Here is a 22,713-nt window from a genome sequence, read left to right as displayed (position 1 = left end):
TAGTATTAGCCTACACAAATGTCATGCTTCCTAAAACTAAAAAAAACACCTGCACCATAAATAAAGGCCAATATAAGTTCTTTTTTTTTTTTTTTTTTGCTGGATTGGAGCTACTAACAGTTCACCCATACTACCTCCCAGAGGTGCCTTTGAGAAGAGACAAGATTGTATCTCCATGTCCTGAGTTCCATGTCCTTACTGACTTTTGCAGACAGGTTCAAGGAGAACTGCTTTATAAAGCAGAACACTGGGGTTTTTAATAGAACATGTTGGCCCCAATAACAAACATTGATGAGACTATATACTGTGTTTGCAAAGTGTAGGTTTATTTTGGTGTTGTTGCATTAACTATTGTTACTATTTTCAAGATTTTAAATTAAAGGTTTATCAACTGAGCAACAAAGCTCTTAAAATATATGACTAAATAAGTTCATCTATGTTATCCATATTGTTCACAGTATATCACCTAGAAGCAATAATTTTTTCTAGTTAAGGGTATTTCCACACTCAAAGTATTCATTAGGTTTTTATTTTGTTTTTTTGTTTTGTATCTTTGTTATAACAAAGACAATATGGCTCATATATATATATATATATATATATACATACATATATATATATATATATATATATATATATATATATATATATATATATATATATATATATATATATATATATATATATATATATAAACTTTGATGACCCATTTTCAAATGTTCATATCCTTCCATTCACACTAAAATGTATAATACCATTGATGTGACTGACTGGTTTAAATGAGGTTCTGTGCTAAGACTGCAAAATAAAATAAAATAATAATAATTAAAATAAATACGACTGTAACCTTCATGATCACCATAGTTTATATTAAACTCCCTCCTTTCTCTTTCCATGCACACACTGTGCAATCTCAGCTTTGTCCTCTGTATCACACATGTTTATTTCAATGTGTCTCAAGTCACTGATTCACTTTTGCTGATATAGAAGTTCATTAAAAGAGACAAAGTTCAAAGCTCAGACTCCTGATTCATTAAAACTAGTCAAACCACACAAATTTACTTTTAACATGACGCCTACTCAAATCAATCCTGGCTGAGAAAAAAAAAAAAAAACTCACAAATGCATTAAAAAAAAAATCTCAGGAGAAAGATGTGAACTGAGGTCACAACCAAGTTTGTTGTGTTCTGTTGAAGAAGACGAAGAAAAAAAAAAGAAAAGCAAGCTTGGCCTGTCTGTCAGGTCCAGCTAATCATTGCAAATAATACAAAAGGCCTTGTGAGTTCATTGTTTGACAGAGGTATGCATCTTTGTTTTCTCCATGGTGAATTCTCTGTGTGTGCTTGTGTCTAGCGTGGCACAGCTTCAATCTGAGTAATTACAGTGCAAACAAGCCGGGCACCAAGCCGAACTGCGTCCTGGGGATCACTGACTCAATGGATACGCTCCGAGTCTGCTCAATCTCAGTTAAAGCCTGGTTCTTGACTTCTGGTTGTGTAATGAGGCATTCACATGCTTCCTTTCTGAAACACAGAGAGCTCATTTCAAGCAGAACGCATACTGACAAGCTAAAAAAAAAAAAAAAAAAAGGTTTAAAGTCAGCCTGACTGAACCAAGAAGAAGCATAACAAGATAACGACTTTCCAAAAATCAGGAAAATGGTATAGAAAAGGGACCTGGTCAAGTATGTCTAACTCTAACTCTAATTAGACTGGTTAGGGCTTAGCATAGAATTTGTGATAACAGAGTGAGGCTACTCAACCAAGACAGATTCATAAACATAATTTATAAGCTTAAAACACTGCTCCTGAATATGAAAGTATTCAAAATGTACATCTATAAAACACTGTGAGTGAATGCTATCATAACTGTTTAGATAAATAGACTTCCTTTTACCATCATCAAGTTTTCTTTAATGAGACGCCGCCCAAGCTGCAAGCTACTTAAATTTGTTCTTGGCACAAGACACAATAAAGCAGTATGCAAATTTCAACAGCCCTGTTCTACAGCCTGGAGCTGATTTGTGCTGACCACCCAAAGTAAAAGAAACTAAGTTAGCCTCAAGTGCTATAAAGAAACAACAAATAGCAGCCTGCTTGGCATCATGCCTCACTAAGCCCTCATGAAGAGACGATTCCTCACTAACATGCACACCCACTCCCCAGAATGACCCCACTGCAAGGATGATGTCACAGCTCTCTTATCCATCCTGTTTAACCATGACTGCCAAAGCCATTATTTGCCTTGTAACCCAACACAAGCATGTTTCCTTGCACAGATCAGCTCTGAAATGCATGCATTTCCCTCCAGCAGGTTTGCTTTTACCTGCCCTCGCCCACTCAGGTATCAACTGGCTTTATCAAAGGAGACACCAGCCCACGTTCTGAAGTCACCGGGACAAAAAAAGGTGTAACAAACTTGAAAATGTCAAGCGCTCCTGCCATTAACCCAGTGAATCGATCCAGCAGAAACAGAGGGACTACTTATGTGTTGGTGGTAGTGTAGAGGGTTGAGGAGGCGTTCGAGCAACAGGAGTGTTAATAGCTTTGTTTAAGTTCATAGGGATTTCCACTTCTAAGGTAAACTGTTGAAGAATTTGGAGATTGCATTTGCCTTTCATGGGTTGTCATAAAATCAATCATTAAACTCCACTTAGGTTAAACTGTAACCTAATGGAGCAACTCTGTGTGGTGAATGCTGAGCAATGTGTTACCTATTTTTCCATGAGAGCTTCAGAGAGATTTGCTAGCATACATAAATAATTCACTGAGTAATTACTTAAATTACTTGTCAGGTTTTTTAAATGTGCTGCTTTAACGGTATACATGACAGATGCCATTTAGATCCATGTAAATTCACAATTCCTAAGGGCAAAAATCTGCTTATTCTCACATCCACAGCATTTCATCCACTATACAGTTTTGCAGAAGCAGGATGATGGACTTATGAATGAAACTTAAGGTTTAAAAAATAAAGATTCAGTAGTTTGAACAATGATTATTCATTTCTGCTGGCAGCTGGAAAGCTGCAATAAGCAGACAAGAGGTGAACCTGAGGCAGAGGGAATCCTCATATCAGAATCCCCAAATTCCTCTGTGCAATCTCCATCAAATTATTCCATTAGTAAAATAGAATTCGTTCATGCATAATGTTTCCAGTTCCAATTAAGAGCTGCCCTCACTATTGACGAGCAAGCCGTTTTCATCTCTCCCGTCGCCTGCCTTACAGTGATGATTCTCTTCCAACTGTACGGCTGAGATATAAGTCGTCTCTGCCGTTGACTGAACAACTGCCATATTTGGATCTGTAGGAGCCAACATACCATATTGTTTCCAATTCAATAAAGCAAAATCTAAATGTAATGTAGGTGAGTAGGAGCATGGAAGGAATACTGAATAGAATGGGTTCAGAAAGTGCATTTGTGCAGTATAATGGGGCTTATATTAGAAACTGCTCGCAATATTCAATGTAAGGCTATATTCAGTCTTACTCTGCCCATCTGCAGCTTCATCAGATATGTTCAGATAGTAAAGTTTCATGCAAATAAAGGAGAGGAGGGCTTCAACCATTAGTAAAAGGATCAGACAGAAATTAATTAGTCATGATTTTAATTAATATGTCTGTTAAAATCATACTTGCATTATGGGCTGAAATGCAGATGGTTAAACATAAACTACTTAAGAAAAAATTATGTGGTATTAATTCTCAAATTAAATTAAATTAAACCATACATAAGGGGTGGGCATAACTAAATAGAATAGTCGAGTTTAAACAGTGGAAACATTGATGGAAATATAACTTTTCTTTTAGCTGGCTAGAGATGAATGGGAACTATTCTAAAAGTTCAGCTCAAACAACTGGGATCCGGCAAATGTGAAATTGTGACCTATATTACTGAGGTGACTTTCCTAAGTAATGGATTGTAAACGTCCATGAGTTGAAAATTATTCATATTCTAAGCTAAATTTGCCACTAACCACTGTAAGTGTCTCTATACTCAGCCAATACTGAAATATTGATCTTAATCTGGTGGTTGTATTATTTCAGATGAACCTGCATAAACAAAGGTAAAAACAATCAATAATTTCTGAAGTAGAGGTCACCCGCACCTCTCTTACTAATTACCTGCAAACCTGAGAATACTGAAGTTTTCAGGACAGTGTCTTAATGAACTCTGATGGAAGCAAAGCTACATTCATTTTATTTTAAGGTGTGTGTGACATTGTCACTTCACATGTTGATGTTGACAATACATTTCATTGTACAAGTTTTTTTTTAAAGAATCAACTGCAGAGAACTAGAACAAGTGCTCCAAAACTGAGGCACAGTAGTGTGTGTGAAAATGACAACATAACACCTCAGCCAGGAAATGCTTTCAAATAACTGTCACATTTGTTGACAGGTTTGGGCACAGCTGATTGTCATGCAGGCTAATTCTGCCAAGACTAATTTACAGTGCTTATTTGGATCCACTGTTTCCCCCCACATTTGTCATGATAATGAGCCCAATGTCATATCTAACAGCATGAATGCAGGGCAGCCAATGACCTTCAGGTCCGAACAGCCGCCTCACCTGCCCTCCTGGCAGAGGTTGCTCACAGCCCCTACATCTCAGATGAGAGGGGGTAACCAAGCGTTGCTTCCATCCATCATCACATTTCACACACTGGCCTAGTTAAATGTCCTTTTCAGACTTGACTGGAGACACGCTGGGCCACACAAAAACAGAGGGAGCAGCTAATTAGTCTACGCCAACAGCAGAGGTTCACGAATCATTTACATCTTCAAAGGAGAAGATTTCCCAAAGTACTAATGAGGACTTTGTCCATCACGGCAGCCTCCTTTGTTGCAATGCTACAGCATCATAATAATAAGAAAAAAACAAAAGCAAGTGGCTTTTTGGTCAAGTTAGGAGCTAAAGAATTTATATAATTGTGTACTGTATATTCAGAGTTTAGCTGCAGCCATACTTCCAAAATACATAACCATTTATTTATTAAGTGTCTAAAACAAACCATTGCAAACACCAGCATAATTATTTTAGACTGCAGGACAAACAGCTGGCGAGGGTGAGAAAGGCTGCCATGCCATGCAGGTGCTGTAACGTGATGGACTGAAGATGATGTGGGGAAATTAGAACAAAAAAGCACAGTGGAAACAGGACACACACGAGCATATGTTTGGAGATTTAGCAGTCTTAAAGGGAGGTGGAAAGAGAGCTTTTCTCTCAGTGACAGTAAACTGACTGAAAAGGCCTTCTTTGCAGAAAACACAGGGCAACATTATTATAAATTCAGTGTATTTTTGCAGGAAATGTGTGAAGCTACCAGCTCTAGACGATGTTTAACATGTTGAAATTGAAGCATTTTGAAGCAATTAACTAAAATCCTAAAATTGTGTGCAATTATGTTGCAATTACTATCAATCAAGTACAAAGACAAAAATAAAAACATTTTAGCCAATGACACTTTAGATAAATAAGGAATGTTATCTCACTGGTTTCTGCAGCCTTACATTTATACACTTTCTTTCACCATGTTAACACCCCACAAAGCCCATTTTAGGCCTCTGCTTAACCTCTTCAGAAAACTGTCAACTTAATAATAATGAATACTGCTAGAAACAAAAAAAAAGAAGGTACAGCTGAACAAAAGCCCCACTCTCAGTTTCAGTGCAGTATGCCTGCCCAGTCAGCCGTATTCCACTGGACCCACATGCAGACGTTTGAAATTACCCTGGCTACCGCTCACCAGGAAGATCGGCGCCCAAGCTGACAGGAGTTTCGTCAGGAGCGCAGCCACCGAAGCCAGCAGCATTTCATCACTGTACTGAGATAACAACACACACTGATAGTTTGCCTGAGACAATGGTGAGACAATCTGTGACATTTTCACTACGAGATTTCATACAAAGACACTAAAATATGAGTTGTACAGGTAGACGTGAAACGTAAAAGGTCTGTTTTTTCTTAGGATTTGTGCTACCACATACTGTCATAGTTTTACTGGCTACTGTCACTTTCCCGAATATGAATCTCTTCAGTGTTATCTCAAAAATAAAAATGTGTAAATGTTTTGTTTTTTGTGGTTTTAGTCAAGATTAGAATGAGGAAATCTGCAAATCAGACATGGGTAAACAACCTGAATCCATGTATATAACGTGTCTAGACATGTTTGGGCCTAATCTGGGCTGATAATGGCACTTATAGCTCCATGAAGAGCCAAACATGGCCCAGAGAAAGGGCAGATTTCAGCCATGTTTGGTGGATATAAGACAGTCTAGGCAGAGTTTATGTAGCCTACTCACCCTGAGAACACTATCGGCCAAGACCAAGTGTGGGCCATAACACAACTACAGAGAAGATCCATTTATGGGGCTTTAATTTCTGTTCTATCTGGGTAGGTCAACATCTGAGATGTGTAACAAGTGGTGAAGTTTGTGAAAGGATGAAACTAGAGGTAACACTGCAGGTAAATGCAGGTGATGCAAGTAACACTGCATCTAAAACTTGTCATGTTGACTCTGGTTTTATCTCCGTCTTGGTAGCAGAACATTTTTAGTAAACCAGGAGAGGTTATTCAGAAAAGTTCAGAGTGACCACACACCCAGGTGAGAATGTCATTACACTGCCATATTATTATGTTACTAATAGTTGTTTGCTAGTGCATCAAAATAAAAATTAAAAAATGCATATGTAACCCTTAACTAGTGGGTGAGTTAACCGCAGGGCCGCAGATTTGGAAAGAGCTTGATGAGAAACTGAAAATGTCTAACTTCATCTCCATCTTCAAGAAAAGGTTAAAAAAAGCAACTTTAACCATTTTACAATTAATTCTAAGCTTTAAGCTTGAGTAGCTTCCATGGAGTGCCCCATTCGCACTGCTAACACTGTAAAAATATACTTCAAATGTTGTGTTTCTTTATATGTGTGTGAATAAACTAAACTAAATGACAGTCAACATGAAATTAGATTTATGTCCTTACAAAAGGAGTAGCAGGCTGGTAAGGAAGAAAAATATAACTGCTAATCTGCTGGAATATGACCTTCTATATCCTGAAAAAAAATCCTCTTTGACATCAGGATCATCTAATATGTGGAAGAGCTTTGGTATATTTCTTTTTTCATTATTTAGTTTTGTCAGTAAGTTTGAAAATCATTTGTGACTTTGACTGTGATGGATTGGCAATCTGTCCAGGGTGTACCTCACTTCTCCAGAGCTCCTGCAGCACTGAGGAGAATAAAACAGGTGTAGAAGATTAATAAAAGGGTAATGATACTGATAAAATGCTGTATTACATTCTCTTTAAGTTTATCTCAGTTCAGCATTTACACCAAAGCTATAAAAAAAGGAAAAACAAACATCTATGAAACAATACCTAATAGAATCAATAAATGCAAATGCAGTCATTCTGTCGTGAGAAACTGGTCAAACTAAAAGAAGTTTCCCCTCAAGAAAAGTGAACTATCATGTCTGCCTGGCAGCACAAGACTGGTCATCTCTCCTCAATTTCCTGTTCATTGCTCTGCAACTCACCATCTAAAACTAATTTGAACACTGAAGTGTGGGCAGTCTGCAGGGGGATGAACTCCTCAGTTTTCCAGTAGTTGTGTGGGGAAGGCCAGAAGCCCACTTACAATTACTACCATCTTTTATCAAATTATGTTGTCATGATGACTTCTGTAATACATGCATGATGCAATAACAAATCAATTTTTTTGGTCACAACACTTCAAGCCTTCATTTGAATTTTATAAGTTCCCCTTCATCTAAGCCAGTTGATATTATCTACTAAATGCAGAAATTGTAGGCTTGTAATGATCCGTGGCAAGATCACAACATGGTTTATGGACTGAGTGGAATATCCATTCAGCAAAGCAATCACATTATAGCTACTAGCTTCTGACTGAAATTTTATTTAAATCACTTTGCCTTCAAGCAATTACAGATCAGTTTTCTAACCCACTAAAGAAAACTCTCTCCATTCACATTAAAACTTCTAGGTTTGCATTGTGATCAGTATTTTCTGAACAAGATTAGGCCGTGCTTTTGTCAATCATCTGAATCCTAAGTGAGCAATGTAATCATTAATTGGCTCAACTGACACATAAAATGACAATCAGTCATTGATTTACTTTAAAATGTTTTGCCTTTCATACACTTCTCCTCCCTCTCAGTCATACATGTATGCATGAGATCAGAAATGGAGTCAGAAATCACTTTGTCCATGAGGGTGGAGCGCATCAAATAAGCTGTCTGTGTGGAGAAGCTTATCAATCATTCAACTCCACTGATCACCTTTAGCACAGTCACACTGCTTAGCGCCACTCTCTTATCACACTAATCCAGATAACTTGAGCTCTGAGTCCATGAAGGCAACAGCAATAAATTAGTTTACTCCTACACTGATTGGATTTAAATCCAAAAGTGGGCCTCAACCTCTCGACAGCCACCAGATGCTCAAATACAACCAACAGGTCAACATAAAGGGAAACAGATGACTAAATAACATTACCTGGTTGCTTTCATTCCCTAATTTTCTGATTTTTTTTATGTAGAAAATGGAAATATGGACTCGATTAGCTCATTCTGAAGAATTCCTCAGTTATTTATAATCCTGTTAAAAGGACTGTTAACTCACACTGACTCAACTCCCCTGCCACACGTCGAGATGGCGGTATTTTATATGACAGCTGACTCAACAGTAATCTAGTGCAGGTTAAATGTGAGCCTCTGGAGCCTACTGTCTAATGTCCATCCATAGGGAGGCGACCCATCATGGCTTCCCCCTTTCAAAGAAGCAGCATTAAGTTATCAGTCTGCTTTCCAACTAACAACAGGCTCTACAGTATATTACAGTACAGTATATTTGGGTCTTTGGTAAAACATGTCCTGCTAACAGATTCTACATGCTTCATGAGAACTGTATGAATCCCACTGCAGCTTTATAAAAACCAAGCAGGAAGACAAATTCCACTCTGCAGCGAAGGACTCACAAATGAATAGAGGCTTGGCTGTCACTAAGTGACAGCTCTGCGTTGCAACCTTAAGAGGACATAAAGGGAAAACAGCTGAGCTGAAAAACTCCCCTTACTTATGATTGAAATAGGACAGATATTACATCTCTGCAGACTTAAACTTGTTCAAACAGTAGTTAACAGCAACAGGGTCTCCTGTGGTGATATGGACCGAGTAAGTTTCTCTTGACAACTACTTAACCCTCAGGATGGCCTTTTTTCACAGAAAGGAAAGCCTCACCAATGTGTTTGTAAGAACAATAAAGAAAAATAATAAAAGAGAGAGAGGGAAAAAACAATCACAAGACAAAGATGAAATAAAAGAGTTGTGTGACAAAAAATGACAATACTGTGAGGGTTTTGGGGGGACTGGTCTGTGCTGGGGAATGCAATGACTTCCTCATGCAGTTGTATTGTGTGTTTTACTTACCTGTTTTTAGCTGCTATGAAAGACTCAGTTTAAGCTAGAGTCACAGAGCAAGAAACAAGCTCTGCAACTGCCGCTGTAAGGATACATTTGTAATCCACTTCCTTTTTAAGACAGCATCTATTGCTATATTGTGGTCAAGTACAGGACCTGCATCAGCTTGCAGGAAAACCCAGGATCTCCCAGCTGAATGGGAAAACACCCAAGGTGGGGAGAAAGGGAAGGCTGACTGGGAGAGTCTGACACCATACTAGTGCGGGATTCCATGTTCATGTGATGTCTCATACGTGTGCATGCATAAACAGTGAGTGGAACTCTGTCACACACACCCACGCACTCACACACAGATGTGTAGTTTTTCCCTCTCTGGCTCTGGACAGATACTCATTATTCTGAGTTTCTGCTGCTGCACCAGCACAGTCGCTGCAGCTCATACACACCATGTAAAAGCAGGCAGATGAGGGGACTCTTATCACTCACAGACTGTCAGCCAAACCTTAAACAGTCTGCAGCCAAACCATGTTCACACCAAGCACCCGTTGCAACAGCATAAAAAAGAAAACACCCATTTGTGGCCGTCTGTAATCAAACCAATCCCATTTCGCACTGCAGATGCTTTGAATTAAATCCAAAACCTGAAAAGAGGATCTCATTCCAGTTCACGCACAGTGGTCAGAATAGCACTGATCGCCACTGCAAAGTTGAAGGACGCGGAAGAAAAATGAGATATGAAGATTGATGTGAAGCCGAGTGTCTGAGGACGAGTTACAGTAAACGGTGGGGCAGCGCCAGTGGTGTTTCGATGGGCTTCAGTAAGTGCTCCAAAAAAAACTGCATTGCTCTTGTCAAAGACCCGCGTCCCAGCGTGGATTAATACAACCACAAAACAGCGGGTTGGGACCCATAACGTGACTCATGTTGAGCCTCACCTTTCCGCGAGGCGCTATTTCAAGAAGAGACATGAACGGAAAATCTTTGAGGCCAGTTAGCTTTACTTCCTTAGCAAACCCAGCCACCAAGCTTCCTTCTCTCTCCAGTCCAGCCTGCTTGCCCGGTCCTATCTACACCTCTCTGACCGATCACACGTCCTGGGACTTACCGGTCTTATGTGCTGCTGATGTCGCTGTGAAGACACAAGTGCGGGGAAGCTGCCGGCCACCGCTCCGCTGCTCCGGGACAACAGGAGTACTGATCTGCACACTTTCGCAGCCATCTCTGTAGTGAAACCTCGCCGGGAAGGAGACTGCTGCGGGCGGACCGAGACGCACCGAGGGGAAGAGGGAGGGTGGTGGGCGGGTTTCGGGGCTGGGCTACCGCTTCATACACATGCCCAGTGTTGCACCAGCGTGCACAAATAAAAAGACTCCCAAAGCAGACTTAGTCAAACCAAACATGTGGAGAGACAGAATTTCACTTGTTTTTCTGACATTCAAAACATCCATCACTCAGCTATATGAATGAAACTCATTATCATGTGGCTGCCATATAATAAATGTACTGCAAGTGTGTACAATGCCATTTTTAAATGTAATTGACCGTCTCCATCAACAGGAACTCTGAAATAATAAAGCAAAACAAAGTGTGTCCAATGTGGCAAAAGCAACATTTATTTAGTGGTGCTGTACTGGTTCAGCTGGTGTTCAGGGAATGGGGACCATAACCACATCTGCTAAAAATAAGGAAAGTATAGGAGAATGAATAATGTTTCTATTAACTCAGAATTGAGTTACATTTTAAACAACTGACAGGTCTGTCCAAAAGTATTAAACCAATCTTCATTCCTTTATGTTTTGCTTCTTAGTTGTCAGATTTTCTCACAGTCTTTTAAACAGGAGCGTATTCAGGGAATTTGTTATTGGGTGGCCAAGATAAGTTAGTGTGGGGTGGCCAAACAATAAATATCACTTACTATGATGTCCAGCAAGAACATTGTTGAGTTGATTTGAATCAGTGTGGGAAACACAGGAATTCTTAGGTGTTTGGCTCCTGAATAACAGCTTTGAGCCCTTTTCTAATGCCAAAAACAAAACTGTCTACAGATTTGAAAGATAAGAATTTGCAGTAAGAGCTTATTTGTATTACAAACTAGGGCTTGGTATCATCACAAATTTCCTGAATCGATTCAATTCAAAAGACATTAAAACTGAAATAAATTAAAGACATTCTCAGATAACTATTTTTATAAAAACACTTTGCGTGTCCATTTACATGACAGTCAAAATCAGTTACCTGGGATCAGATAATTGTAATAATCTGATCTGACACATCTACATGCATTTCTGAAATACCATAACAGAGCAGTGTTTCCTCCAATTCACAGCCAGAAATGCTGTAAAGAGAACTTAAAAACACTCAGGACAGAAAAAAGTCAAACTTTTTAATAAGTCATTTTATGACAGTAATAACAGTGATGGTAGATTCAGCTTGTTCAGCTGAACCCGTTCGACAGCAGGAGAAATACTCCAGTTGTTCCTCACTGGGGCAAGAGTGCTTCCATCTTCCCTGAGAGACTGTTCACTTTTTGATAAAATGAAGAAATGTAAACCTGTTCTGTGACTTTAAATGACCATCTCAGATTTATTTTGGAGTACATCTGTGCATGGTGACATCCCTTCCTGTTGTCTTAGCATTAACTGTTAAAGTGAGCGGTAATATGCTGCTAAATAGTTTACAGGAGAATGTCATAAACACTGGTGAATGAAAATATTTGAGTTTGGCATTATATCGGCAAGAGAAGCTGGTTTTGGATGGAGGAGACACAGGAAACCAGTTGTGTATGTATGCTAATATCTCGCAGAGCCTGTAAGTCACATGAGAGTAAGGCCACATCACCAGAAAAGAGGACGTATAAAAAAAAACCTTTCTCCAAGTTTATGAACTGATATTGGATTTATTAAATTAGAATCGATACCCCAGTCCAATGCTGGACCATGTTTTACATACTGATTAACCCCATATGTAGTATTGGCTCTATTAAACACATGTTTCTGTAGCATTTGTTCACTTTCTGTTAATAATTTTGAAAACATACATTTATATTTCATTGAAATATTCAAATCAACTTTATTTACAGTGTACTTTATCAAAATAAGAACAACCCAAGGTGCTTTCCAGAGCAAAGTAGAAAAAAATAATTAAAACAATTAAATTTGAGAAATTAAAAAATATATATTTTGTTGTGATGATCTTCTGGTGTAAAGCCAGGGCACATCATCATTGATGTATCCTGAGATTACTAGGTGTTTCGAGTCTCTCAAACATCAGCCTGCCAAGGGTGATCAGGCCTCAGTATGTGCCTGGCAACTCACCCACAAACCAGCACTCTTTGTCCAGAGCCAACTAGAGGCTTTTTCTGCTGCCTCTGTGCTGTTAGAGATGGCACTCCGCCTCCTTTCGCCTGTGATACTGAGTGCAGTATAGGCCCTGCAGGGGGACTGTCCTGCAAAGCCTCTGCATCCAACCTCCACAGTTAAGCACCCAGCCTTTCAGGCTCATCTGTGGCAGTCGCTGACTAGGTCCTGGAACTTGTCCCTCTTCCACTCAAAGGCCTCCTTCCTTCTCTCTTCCCATGGCATGGTAAGTTCCAGCATGACAACATTTCTTGTTGCCTCTGATCCCAAAATGATTTTAGGACTGAGAGTAGTTTTAGCGACTTGCCGGGTCAACTTGAGTTGCTTGCCTAGGTCCACTGTCAGCTGCCAGTCCTGTACAGTGTCGAGTCCTGATTTTTCTCTTGATGTGGCTTCTCTCCAGCTCTGATGAAGCTCATGGTGTGCTACCTAGGTTTGAATCTTCGGCAGCTGGCAAAAGCACCACATATGCTGTCTGCAATGGTCTTTCGCACTTGGTCATGATGCCACCCAGAGCTTTTGGGCAGCAGCTGAATATATGCTCTAGGGTCCCCTTCCTCTGGCAAAGGGGGCATGATGGTGTGTCTGCCAAACCCCAGCAGTGCAGATTGGATGGGCTGGGAAGAACATCATAAACAGCCTGGACAAGGAACTTGATGCGGAGTGGCTCTGTTCACCAGAGGTCAGTCCACATGATCTTCCTCTCCACAACTTGTCCCCGTCTAGTCCAGGCACCTTGCTGTCTCATCCCCACTGCTCTGCTGGACCTCTCCTCCTCCACAGCAGCACTCACTTCATCCTCGAACAGTTGCCTTTGCTCCTGCCCCTGTACTCTGTCGTAGTGGGTGACTGGAATGGCTCCTAGCACAGCTCTTTCTCTGGCCACAGTCCCCACCAAGACTCCATGCCACAAACGGGATTCTGCCTGCTCCACTGCCACCTCTGCTCTCCATTTCCTGCCAGTCTTAACTACAACCCCTGCCCCTGAGACTCTTGAGTCTTTTGATTCCCAGAGCTGCAACACCTCTCTCGTGCGCAAGACCTTGAACTCCTCCTCAACGGATTTAAGGAGGAGTCACGGGTGGGAGGTGTTTCCATAGACGGCAATGTTACCTATGCTCCATGGTAGACCCAACCATCTCTTCAGGTAGCGACTGACTATCCTCTCCAGGTCAATAATGGTGGAGACTGGCAACTCATAGAGGAGCAGTGGCCACAGTATCCGAGGCAGAATCCCATGCGGGTACATCTATACTTAAAATTTGCCTGGTAGTCCTGTTGATGGTTTTCAGCCAACCTTCTAACTCCTCACAGGTGTTCTTAATGGAGGCTGTATCCCTGAGGCTGCTGTCAAAGAATTTCCCAAGGCTCTTCACAGGCTTTTCTGAAATGGTGTGAGATTGGTGTTCCTGAGATCAAAAACCTGAACTTATTAACCATTTTTCTTCTCTTCAGAACCAAGGATCTTGACTTTGATGGCTTAAATGACATTCTTGCCTGACCCATCAGTCTTTCCAGCTTGTTCGAGATCTATCTTCCTCCAGGCACAGACTCAGTGCTCACTGTCAGGTCATCCATGAAGGTGGGGACTGTTCGTTGCTGAATCCCAGACCTAGATTTAGGGCATCTGCATTCTGGCTCAGCAGATTTTACCAGCATGTTCATAGCCAGGGCAAACAGGATCACTGAAATGGTGCTGCTCGTAATGATTCCCACCTCCAATCTGTGCCACTCAGATGTTATGAAACCTGCTGAGATTCTGACTAAACTCACTGTAGTTATTCAGAACGATGATTATTAAAATATAGATTAAAAATGTACAATTATAAAAGCAGGTTACAAATAACAATAAATAATATAGTGATAAAGCAAAAAAGATCACATTTTCCTTGGTCCCCATGTTAATAAACTTGATTAGCTACCAGTTAGAATTAGGGTGGCCACAGGGGTTGCCACTTAAATTTCAAATGATATAATTTGTTCCCATGGCTTTAATTGCATCTATAAAAGATGTCAAAGATAACACAATTTTGTGGGCATAAAGAAGTATTTTATTGGACTAGCACTAAAATTACAAAAGAACTGTTGACCAATAACTCTGAATATCCTAGCATGGTGTGTTGGGTGTTGTCAGTTTTATGTATTTACTATTTGTTTGTTTCAATAGACCAGTAGACAAAAGAAGAAGTGAAAGACCTAAAAAAAAAAAAAAAAAAAAAAAGATGAAAGTGGTATCTTATAAGAAAAAGTCCAGTACAAACCTGACACAAGAAATAAAATAATAATAATAATAATAATAATAATAATAATAATAATAATAATAATAATAATAATAATAATAATAATAATAATAATAATAATAATAATTTGATTTATATAGTGCTTTTCAAGGCACCCAAATAATTTTACAGTGAATCCATTTTTCATTTATTCATTCACACTTGGCAATGGTAAACAGTAAATTACATGTTGCTACAGCTGTCCTGGGGCACACTGTAGGAAACATGGCAGCCAATCCACGCCAATGGCCTCCCTGACCACCACCAAACAAGATGCATCTGGACCTTCACTTGATTTATCTACTGTTCAGTGAACCCTCAACAGAAATAGTCTCCATGGAAGGGTGGTTGTCAAGAAGCCATTCTTAAGGAAAGAAACTGTGGGGAGGGAGGGAGCGAGGTATGCAAAATTACACAAGAACTGGACTGAAAATCAATGGCAACAGGTCTTATGGAGTGATGAATCTTCCTCAGAGCCCAGACCTTAACATTATTAAAACCGTATGGGACCACCTTGACAGAGAATATAACAGAGAAAAGCTTTGAAATGTCCATTGGACAAACTGTTTTGTCTTATATATTGTATTCTCATTTGTGTATTAACATGTTTCATTAAGTTATTATAACTATTTCCCATTTTTCTTGGAATATACAAAAAAAAAAATTAAAATGAGTGCTGGGTGAAAAAGTTTGGAAAGTACTATAGACCTTTTAAGAGAACTATTACAGCCTGTTTCTTTCACTTGATCTATAGTCTATAAAAATAAATGGTGATTGCAGAAGCTATATTGTAAAGGAGATAGTATCCATACTTGAGTTGTACACATGATTAATATAGAAGTGGCTACTTCAAAAATTTAGTTTGACACAGACAGACATAAAACTACTCTGAATGTCTTGCTGTCACTTGGCCCAGTAATTCCGTGTCTGTCTAATATTAGCTTGTCCTTCAGTTACACTTTGTGACCATATGCCAAGAGCAAAAAGTCAGGATCAAATCTAACCAAGCTGACTCTCTGCTTTGAAACATTTAAAACTCAAAAACAGTTTTACTTAATGTCAAGGCTTCTGAACCCAAATGAGTGAGCAATAGGCTGGCAGTCAAGTATGAGATGTTCTACTTTTTCCTTAATCATTCAACCACTGCAAATGCAGATAATATGAGTGCTAATAAGTTTGTTTGGTCAATGAATGTCAAGGAGACTCCCCTTAGTGGAATGCGTACAGTTTAACTTTTCTTCAAGCCTGTCATATAACTCCACCTGCCACACCTGTATTAGTCAATGAATGAACCAAACAGCATATAATGGTTAAAATCTTTTTAAACGCTCGGTTTAAAAAAAAAGCTTTACATCATGACTTGATCATAAGAGTATAGAGTAGATAAATAAGAAACTGTTAAAAAGAATAAAACTAATAGGATTTAGGTTATTTTGATGTTGTTGCATTTGTCTTTTGTTTATTTGTGAACTTGTGTAATACTGTGTAATTTCTTCTCATTCAAACTCCTTCTTTACTTCTTCAGGTGCAGCACATCAGCTTGTGTGGCCAATGTAATTTAAATGCAAATTGTCAACCATGGACATTGACCTGCTCAAGGCCCAATGGATGAATTGATTCATAAGATGATTCTGTCTGGTGCCAGATACTACCATGCCCTGGCTTACATAAACCTGCATAGTGCTGCATATAATTTGTCTGCAGTATAAACAGAAAACACAGCAGTAAAAATACCTGTTGGTATTAGATTTCACTATGCCTTTTAAGTCATGTGAGACTGTGCAAGATTTTGTGTGTTTGCCAAATCTTGTTTGCAGTGATGAATCAGTGTAATAAACCAATATTTAGTATAGCAGCTATACAAGGGGAAATGGCACATCGCTATATCAGACCTCAGCATCTGAGTTAGCTTCAAATTCTAAATGTGAGCCATAGCAGCAGAATATCTACTCATCATATTCTATATAAAGATAAGTACTAACAGTGCAGATGCAAGCTAACATGCTCATGGCACCACTTATCTTCCATGCTTGAATATATCTCAGGCAACTCTATCAGCATGAATGTACTAGTCCAGAGATAATATTAGTCAGATACTGATTAAAATTCCAAGTTATGCCTTATAAATATAAACGTCACATGCATTACTCTTCTAAATTGGACACAGCAAATCTGCACAAATTTAGATTTATGAAATTCGCATGTAATCTGAACTGGAACTAATTGTTTTAGTCATAGTTCTCCTTCAGCTGTAGAGAAGTAAAACTCTTTAAGTAAGATTGTGCTGCTTTTTAACACTGCATCTGTGAGTCAAGGTCAGAATGAGATAGTACAATGTGCTGGGTACAAAATGAGGTGTGTTTTAGCGTCTGTTTGCAGTCGTGTACGCACAAGTTTGTGCATGACTGAAATGTCAGCTTGCAGTATGAAAGAGGCCCACCTATGGCTCAACAAAAAAGGTAATGCCCATGGGTGTGTAACTTCTATTTTATCACACCACCAATCGGGTGCTTCACTAAGCACAGTCCTAACAAGGCCAGGTATGCTGCCTTTCTCATGCACACATGAGGCTTTGCAGACACCATGCAGAAATACAGCTGCTGTAATTGGAGCCTGCTTTTGTTGGCAGACCTTCAACTGAGCCATCTTTCACTGTCGCACAAAAGGAACAGTTGTGGCTCATGTTTCACCATAGTTTTCACCCTCCAAATATACTCAACTGGGACTTGTCATGGGTGCACAAAACTGATGTGGTTGTAGTAAACACCCCTGCAGATTTAAAAGTGCATCACACCCAAGAGTGAGGCATTCTTACACCAAACACAAGGCAGGGAAGTAGGAACACTGTCTTTTATAAAAGCAGCGGTTGAGGATATGCAGACCCATCTTAACTCCTGTTCCACCTTTCCATTTTTCCAACAGCAGGATATCTATAACCAGTCTGCTTTTCTATTGTATAGCCCTCCAACAAAGATGCTAAAAAGTATTACCTCTGCCTGTGTTGTCACACCCAACACTGTATTTGAACTGCAAACAAAACACACACTACATAAACATTCCTAAGCGGGGAGGAGAGAGAGAGAGAGAGAGAAGGGTGGAGGGGGCGGGTCCCTTGCAAAGGTTGGTTGTGCCCTGGCTCTAGGGTGCCTGACTGTGGCTTCAACGTAGGTGCTAATGTATGTTGGGTGACTGGTCCTCTTAGGTATTAGGCAGGGCCTCTGTCTTGGGGGGGTGAGGCGTTCTCTGGTTCCTGGGGACCTGGGCCCTGCGCTTTGACCGCTCTGTGGGGACAGCACTTGGTGGGGCTGGCAGTTGCTGTCCCTTGGCCTCCTGGGACCTGTGCCTCATTGATGAGGGGGCACTCTGGCTAGGCTTTCCTCTGCCACCTTCTGGATGTATGCATGGTCATCTTTGTGGTGGGCTGGCTAGGAATTTTGCTCTGGGGTGGTGGCTGGTCTCTTGGGTCCTGGAAGCCCCCTGATGTGCTTCTAACATATATGCTGATACATTCACTGTGTGGGTGTAGTCACGAATAACTGCATTTATGAAATGTTTCTTCTTTGTGCTGCTGATGTTTGTATTGTACGGAGCCCCCTGAGGGACATGTGGGGGTGTTAAAATTAATCGTTTCTACAAAACATCGTGATGCAGATTTGGACGATTCTGCATCGATGCAGCAACAAAACATAATTGATTATAAGTAATGTCATGTATTTATTCTGCTGCCGCTTCTGTGTGTGGCCTGATCTAGCCTGCTGAACAGTTTTGCTGATCAAGGCTGAATCCGTTTTAAAACCTTCACTTAGGTAAACTTTAAAACTAAGCAAACATACAGAAAATATATCAGTATTACAGGAAATACATTCATTGTCTCTGGGAAAGCCCGTAAAATTACACATGAAAATATGTAAAACCCTTAAGACTAACATCTATGGAATTGGCAAGCTAGCGGTAAGCTTATTCGAATGGACTAAAGGTATTCAAACAACTTTGTCCATGAATAAATATTTACCTCAACAATATTCTCTGTGTTCAATTAGAAATTGACTAGAATACTTGCAGGTAAATGTTTTCTGGCTATAAAGGAGAACATCAAAAACATCTTAACTTCCATATTCTGTCTGAATTACTACAGAAAGACTGAAGGGACAAAACACATTGCTTTCCCGCAAGAAATTTTGATAACAATGTCACATTTAGGTAATGTTTCTAGATTTTCTGGCAATGGAAAAGTAAAGGTCAATAATGAAGTTGAAAATAACATCATTGTTTACATGTGTATGATGTTTGTCAATATCAGGACATTCAGACTGATTTTTGAAATCATTTTAAATAAACAGGGAGTTTATAATTTTCTAACAGCTTGTACAGTAATTAATGATAAAGAAAGTAGCAATGTGCAGCAATAAAGAAAACTGAGACTGCAACACAGTGATGCATCATGATGCATCATCATGATGCATCACTGAATCAAATCAAATCAAATCGTTGACAAGATAATCTTAATCATAATCAAATTGAATTGTGAGACCAGTTAAGATGCACAGCCCAAGGGACATGGGAATTTTTTATTTATTTATTTTTAATGTGTTACCTCACATTCCCTCTGCAGTAATCCCCACCCCACTGCAGACAAAACTTCTAGTGGAGTATGAGTTGACCAAAACAAACAAACAACAAATTGAACAAAATAAATTTTTTTTTTTTCTTGTTCTTGCGGCCTCGAGAACAAGGACAAAGGCCTTGCTTTTTGCATAGTATTTAATAAGTTTAACAAGGCTAGAGTGTGAACAGCCTGTTAAAGCTGTGAGATACTTCACAGTAATGAAAATGTATGGAAATTGGAGTTCATTTAATAAATCACCAATAAATCATGTCAACAGCACTTTACAGTCTAAACACAAGAAGCCAAAACAGTAAACCAGCAATGCTTGATACTAGCTTTGTCCCAATTCAGGGTCTGCTCACTTCGAAGTGCAGGTTCGTAGGCTAGTGGTGCGCCAAGCACTGTCCCATTTGGAAGATGCCTCTGAAACCACCCTAGAAACCCAGACTCCTTTTGGCCCGTAAGACTACTTGTGGTAGATCCTTCATGGCCTCTTTTCTTTTCTCCCCAATTTAATTTTGCATAAGGTGACAGCAAATGAGCAACAAAGCTCCGAAGAGTACTTTTTCGTTTACCTCACTTTAGTAGAAATGGGACAAAACCAAATATATTAAAAATGTGTTTGTTAAACAGTGGCATTAAAATTGTGTGAGTTTTATTTATCTGGACCTAGTCTAATGCAGTATAGTTTCCCAAAGACAAATCAGTGGAAATGCCTTTTATGCATATCAGTGAATCTGTGCACATGGATTGCAAAACAGAGCACAGTTAAACTGTGTGCATGCATTTCAAAACATAGAGCACAATTTAGTAATCCATGCGCACGGATTTCCACCTCCTTTTTTTTTTCCCCCACTGACACTTGATGGGCTCCGTACTCAATGGGCTCTGTAGTATTGCTTAGTAACACAAAAGAAAAAAGTAAATGTACCTGTGTCCCCTAGGGGGCTTCATAGTGTTTTTGTTTTGTTTTGTTTTTTAACCTTGTTTAGTTTTTATAGGTGCTCCTGATGATTGTCAGCTTTGTTTATCATGCTGATGTTCCAGGTGGATTTCTGTTTCCTTTCAAGTGTAGCAGCTGGTTGTCTGTTTTTTCTTTTTTTTTTCTGTTTAGACTGAACAGCTGATGCTGTTGCTGCAGTCTGGGGTATCCTTGTCTCCTTTTTCTCCTCTTCACTCTCCTTTCTTTTACCACTAACCCCCTTGTCAGGTCCAGCATTAATATGTAAATTCAGCAATAGACTAATTTAAAAATAAAGAAAAATATTTATTATCAAGAGGGGCCTTTTATCTATAAAGCTCCTCTTGTCAAAGCAAATTTTTTCGGCACAACACAGCAGCCAGACCATCATTCAGCTTGCTATGATGCTGAGCAGCACACGTTTTTTAAAAAAGTATAACTTTATCAAAACATTGAACCTTCAACCAAAATTAAGACAAAATTAAGTCTTGCAACCTGCAAAGGCTGAGTAGCAGAAATCCATAGATTTTTTTATGTTTCAATATCTGCAATAGGCAAGGATATTGAACCTTATATATAACCAGCAGCCTTGGATTTTATGAATGATCTGAAAATAGCATATTTTGCAGCTATTCCCTACTCAATTTCTTTTTCTGATTAGCTAATTACTTGCGCATGGAGTCTTTCATAATAATTTTAAAAATCTAAATTACATTTTCCAAACTTTTGGGGAAGTTTTAAAAACTGATTTGCATCATGTTATGCATATTTATAAAAGAAATCAAAGCCCTATACAGTGTCTGTATATTAGATGTCTGGCTCAAAATGAAGAACTATGTGCTGTTTCTGTGGACTCCTTGGCCACGCTGACGTTATTGTTGTTGTGAAGCTGTCAACATTAAATATGGAATTGTTTAGCTGACAATTACATATTGTAGGAGGTTAGAGTAATAAATAGCTTGTATTCATGAGCCCCTCTCTAGACTAGAGAGCCACAGGCGCAGTCAAGCATATTTACTTACTGAAAAATGGAAAACTGGGAAATGGAAAAAAGAGAAAGAGTTTTGTTCTTTTTTATGTTGAAAAAAGATGAAAAGACAAAGGGATCACTGTTGATAGAATTTATAAATACAGCTTGTAAGCAACATCAGTAGCTATAACTGGATATCATAGTTGCTCTTTAAATGTAATCTATTCTCAATTGTACTGAAGCTTTACTAAAAGAAAACAGTAGTTCCTGTGTTTTAATATATTAAGACACAAGTCCATTTGTAATTGTAATAGCTGTATTGATAAATCAATATTGGTGCTGAGATTCTGGACCTGCTTTTGAGGATAATGGTCCGTTTTTAAAGGTATTCAGTCATGTTCTTCTTATATATAAAAAATACTTAAAGGTGAAACATTTGGCACATTCAGCAACTTATATGTTTTTTTTTTTATTTTTTTTTTTATCAATCTACAGCCAACAAACCTCCTTGCACAAAGTGATAAGAACTGGACAATTTGATACTGTAGAGCAGGACTATTCAATTCGGTCCTACGAGGGCCGCAATCCAGCAGGTTTTCCATGTATCCCTGCTTCAGCACATGTGCATCAAATTAAATGGATCTAACAGCCAATCAAGTTCTGCACAATGACTAATTAATTTGAGTCAGACAAGTCTCAAATGCAATGTGCACGCCTATTCTCATCTTTAAGACTGCAGAGATTATAATTGCAAATATCATTAATCTACTGAGATTTCTTTGTGTTCAGTCATATCATTTTACCAAAGGCTATGGTCATCAGCAAAATAAATCAAACCTTGCTACATGGGGAATCCAATGCAATGGAGGTTAATCTTGCTGGCAACTGTGTTTTGCTGATTTTAGTTGAGCAAAAACTCTACCTAGTGTTTTAATTAACTTGTGAAGCTTTACATTTAATCTCTCTCCAGTCTATTTATAACTGTCTTTTTTTTGTCATAGTAGGATCATATACAGAAGAAATTTGGTGAGCTTTCTCATTTCAGTCGCTGTGTCACTTGATATATGAGACATCCCCAGGCAGCACCCCAGCCTTTCCAGTCAA

The 22,713-nt window shown here is 39.1% G+C and overlaps 1 protein-coding gene and 1 pseudogene across 2 annotated transcripts in view; both read right to left on the bottom strand.

Moving 5' to 3' along the window:
- Positions 1–10,702, bottom strand: part of mcu (mitochondrial calcium uniporter) — a 51,218-nt gene extending 40,516 nt beyond the window's left edge. The window contains exon 1 of one of the 2 annotated variants that reach the window (XM_042009965.1): positions 10,543–10,702. In XM_042009965.1, coding sequence (XP_041865899.1) covers positions 10,543–10,656 — 114 coding nt within the window. In that variant the 5' untranslated portion in view covers positions 10,657–10,702. The remainder of the gene's footprint in view (positions 1–10,542) is intronic. The other variant, XM_042009964.1, reaches the window with a different exon arrangement.
- Positions 10,703–12,721: 2,019 nt separating this feature from the next.
- Positions 12,722–17,958, bottom strand: LOC121656115 (annotated as a pseudogene).
- Positions 17,959–22,713: the final 4,755 nt, after the last annotated feature.

This window comes from Melanotaenia boesemani, chromosome 16 (genome assembly GCF_017639745.1).
Source record: "Melanotaenia boesemani isolate fMelBoe1 chromosome 16, fMelBoe1.pri, whole genome shotgun sequence".
NCBI classification, from domain to species: Eukaryota; Metazoa; Chordata; class Actinopteri; order Atheriniformes; family Melanotaeniidae; genus Melanotaenia; species Melanotaenia boesemani.
This window is presented reverse-complemented; position numbering and strand designations above follow the sequence as displayed.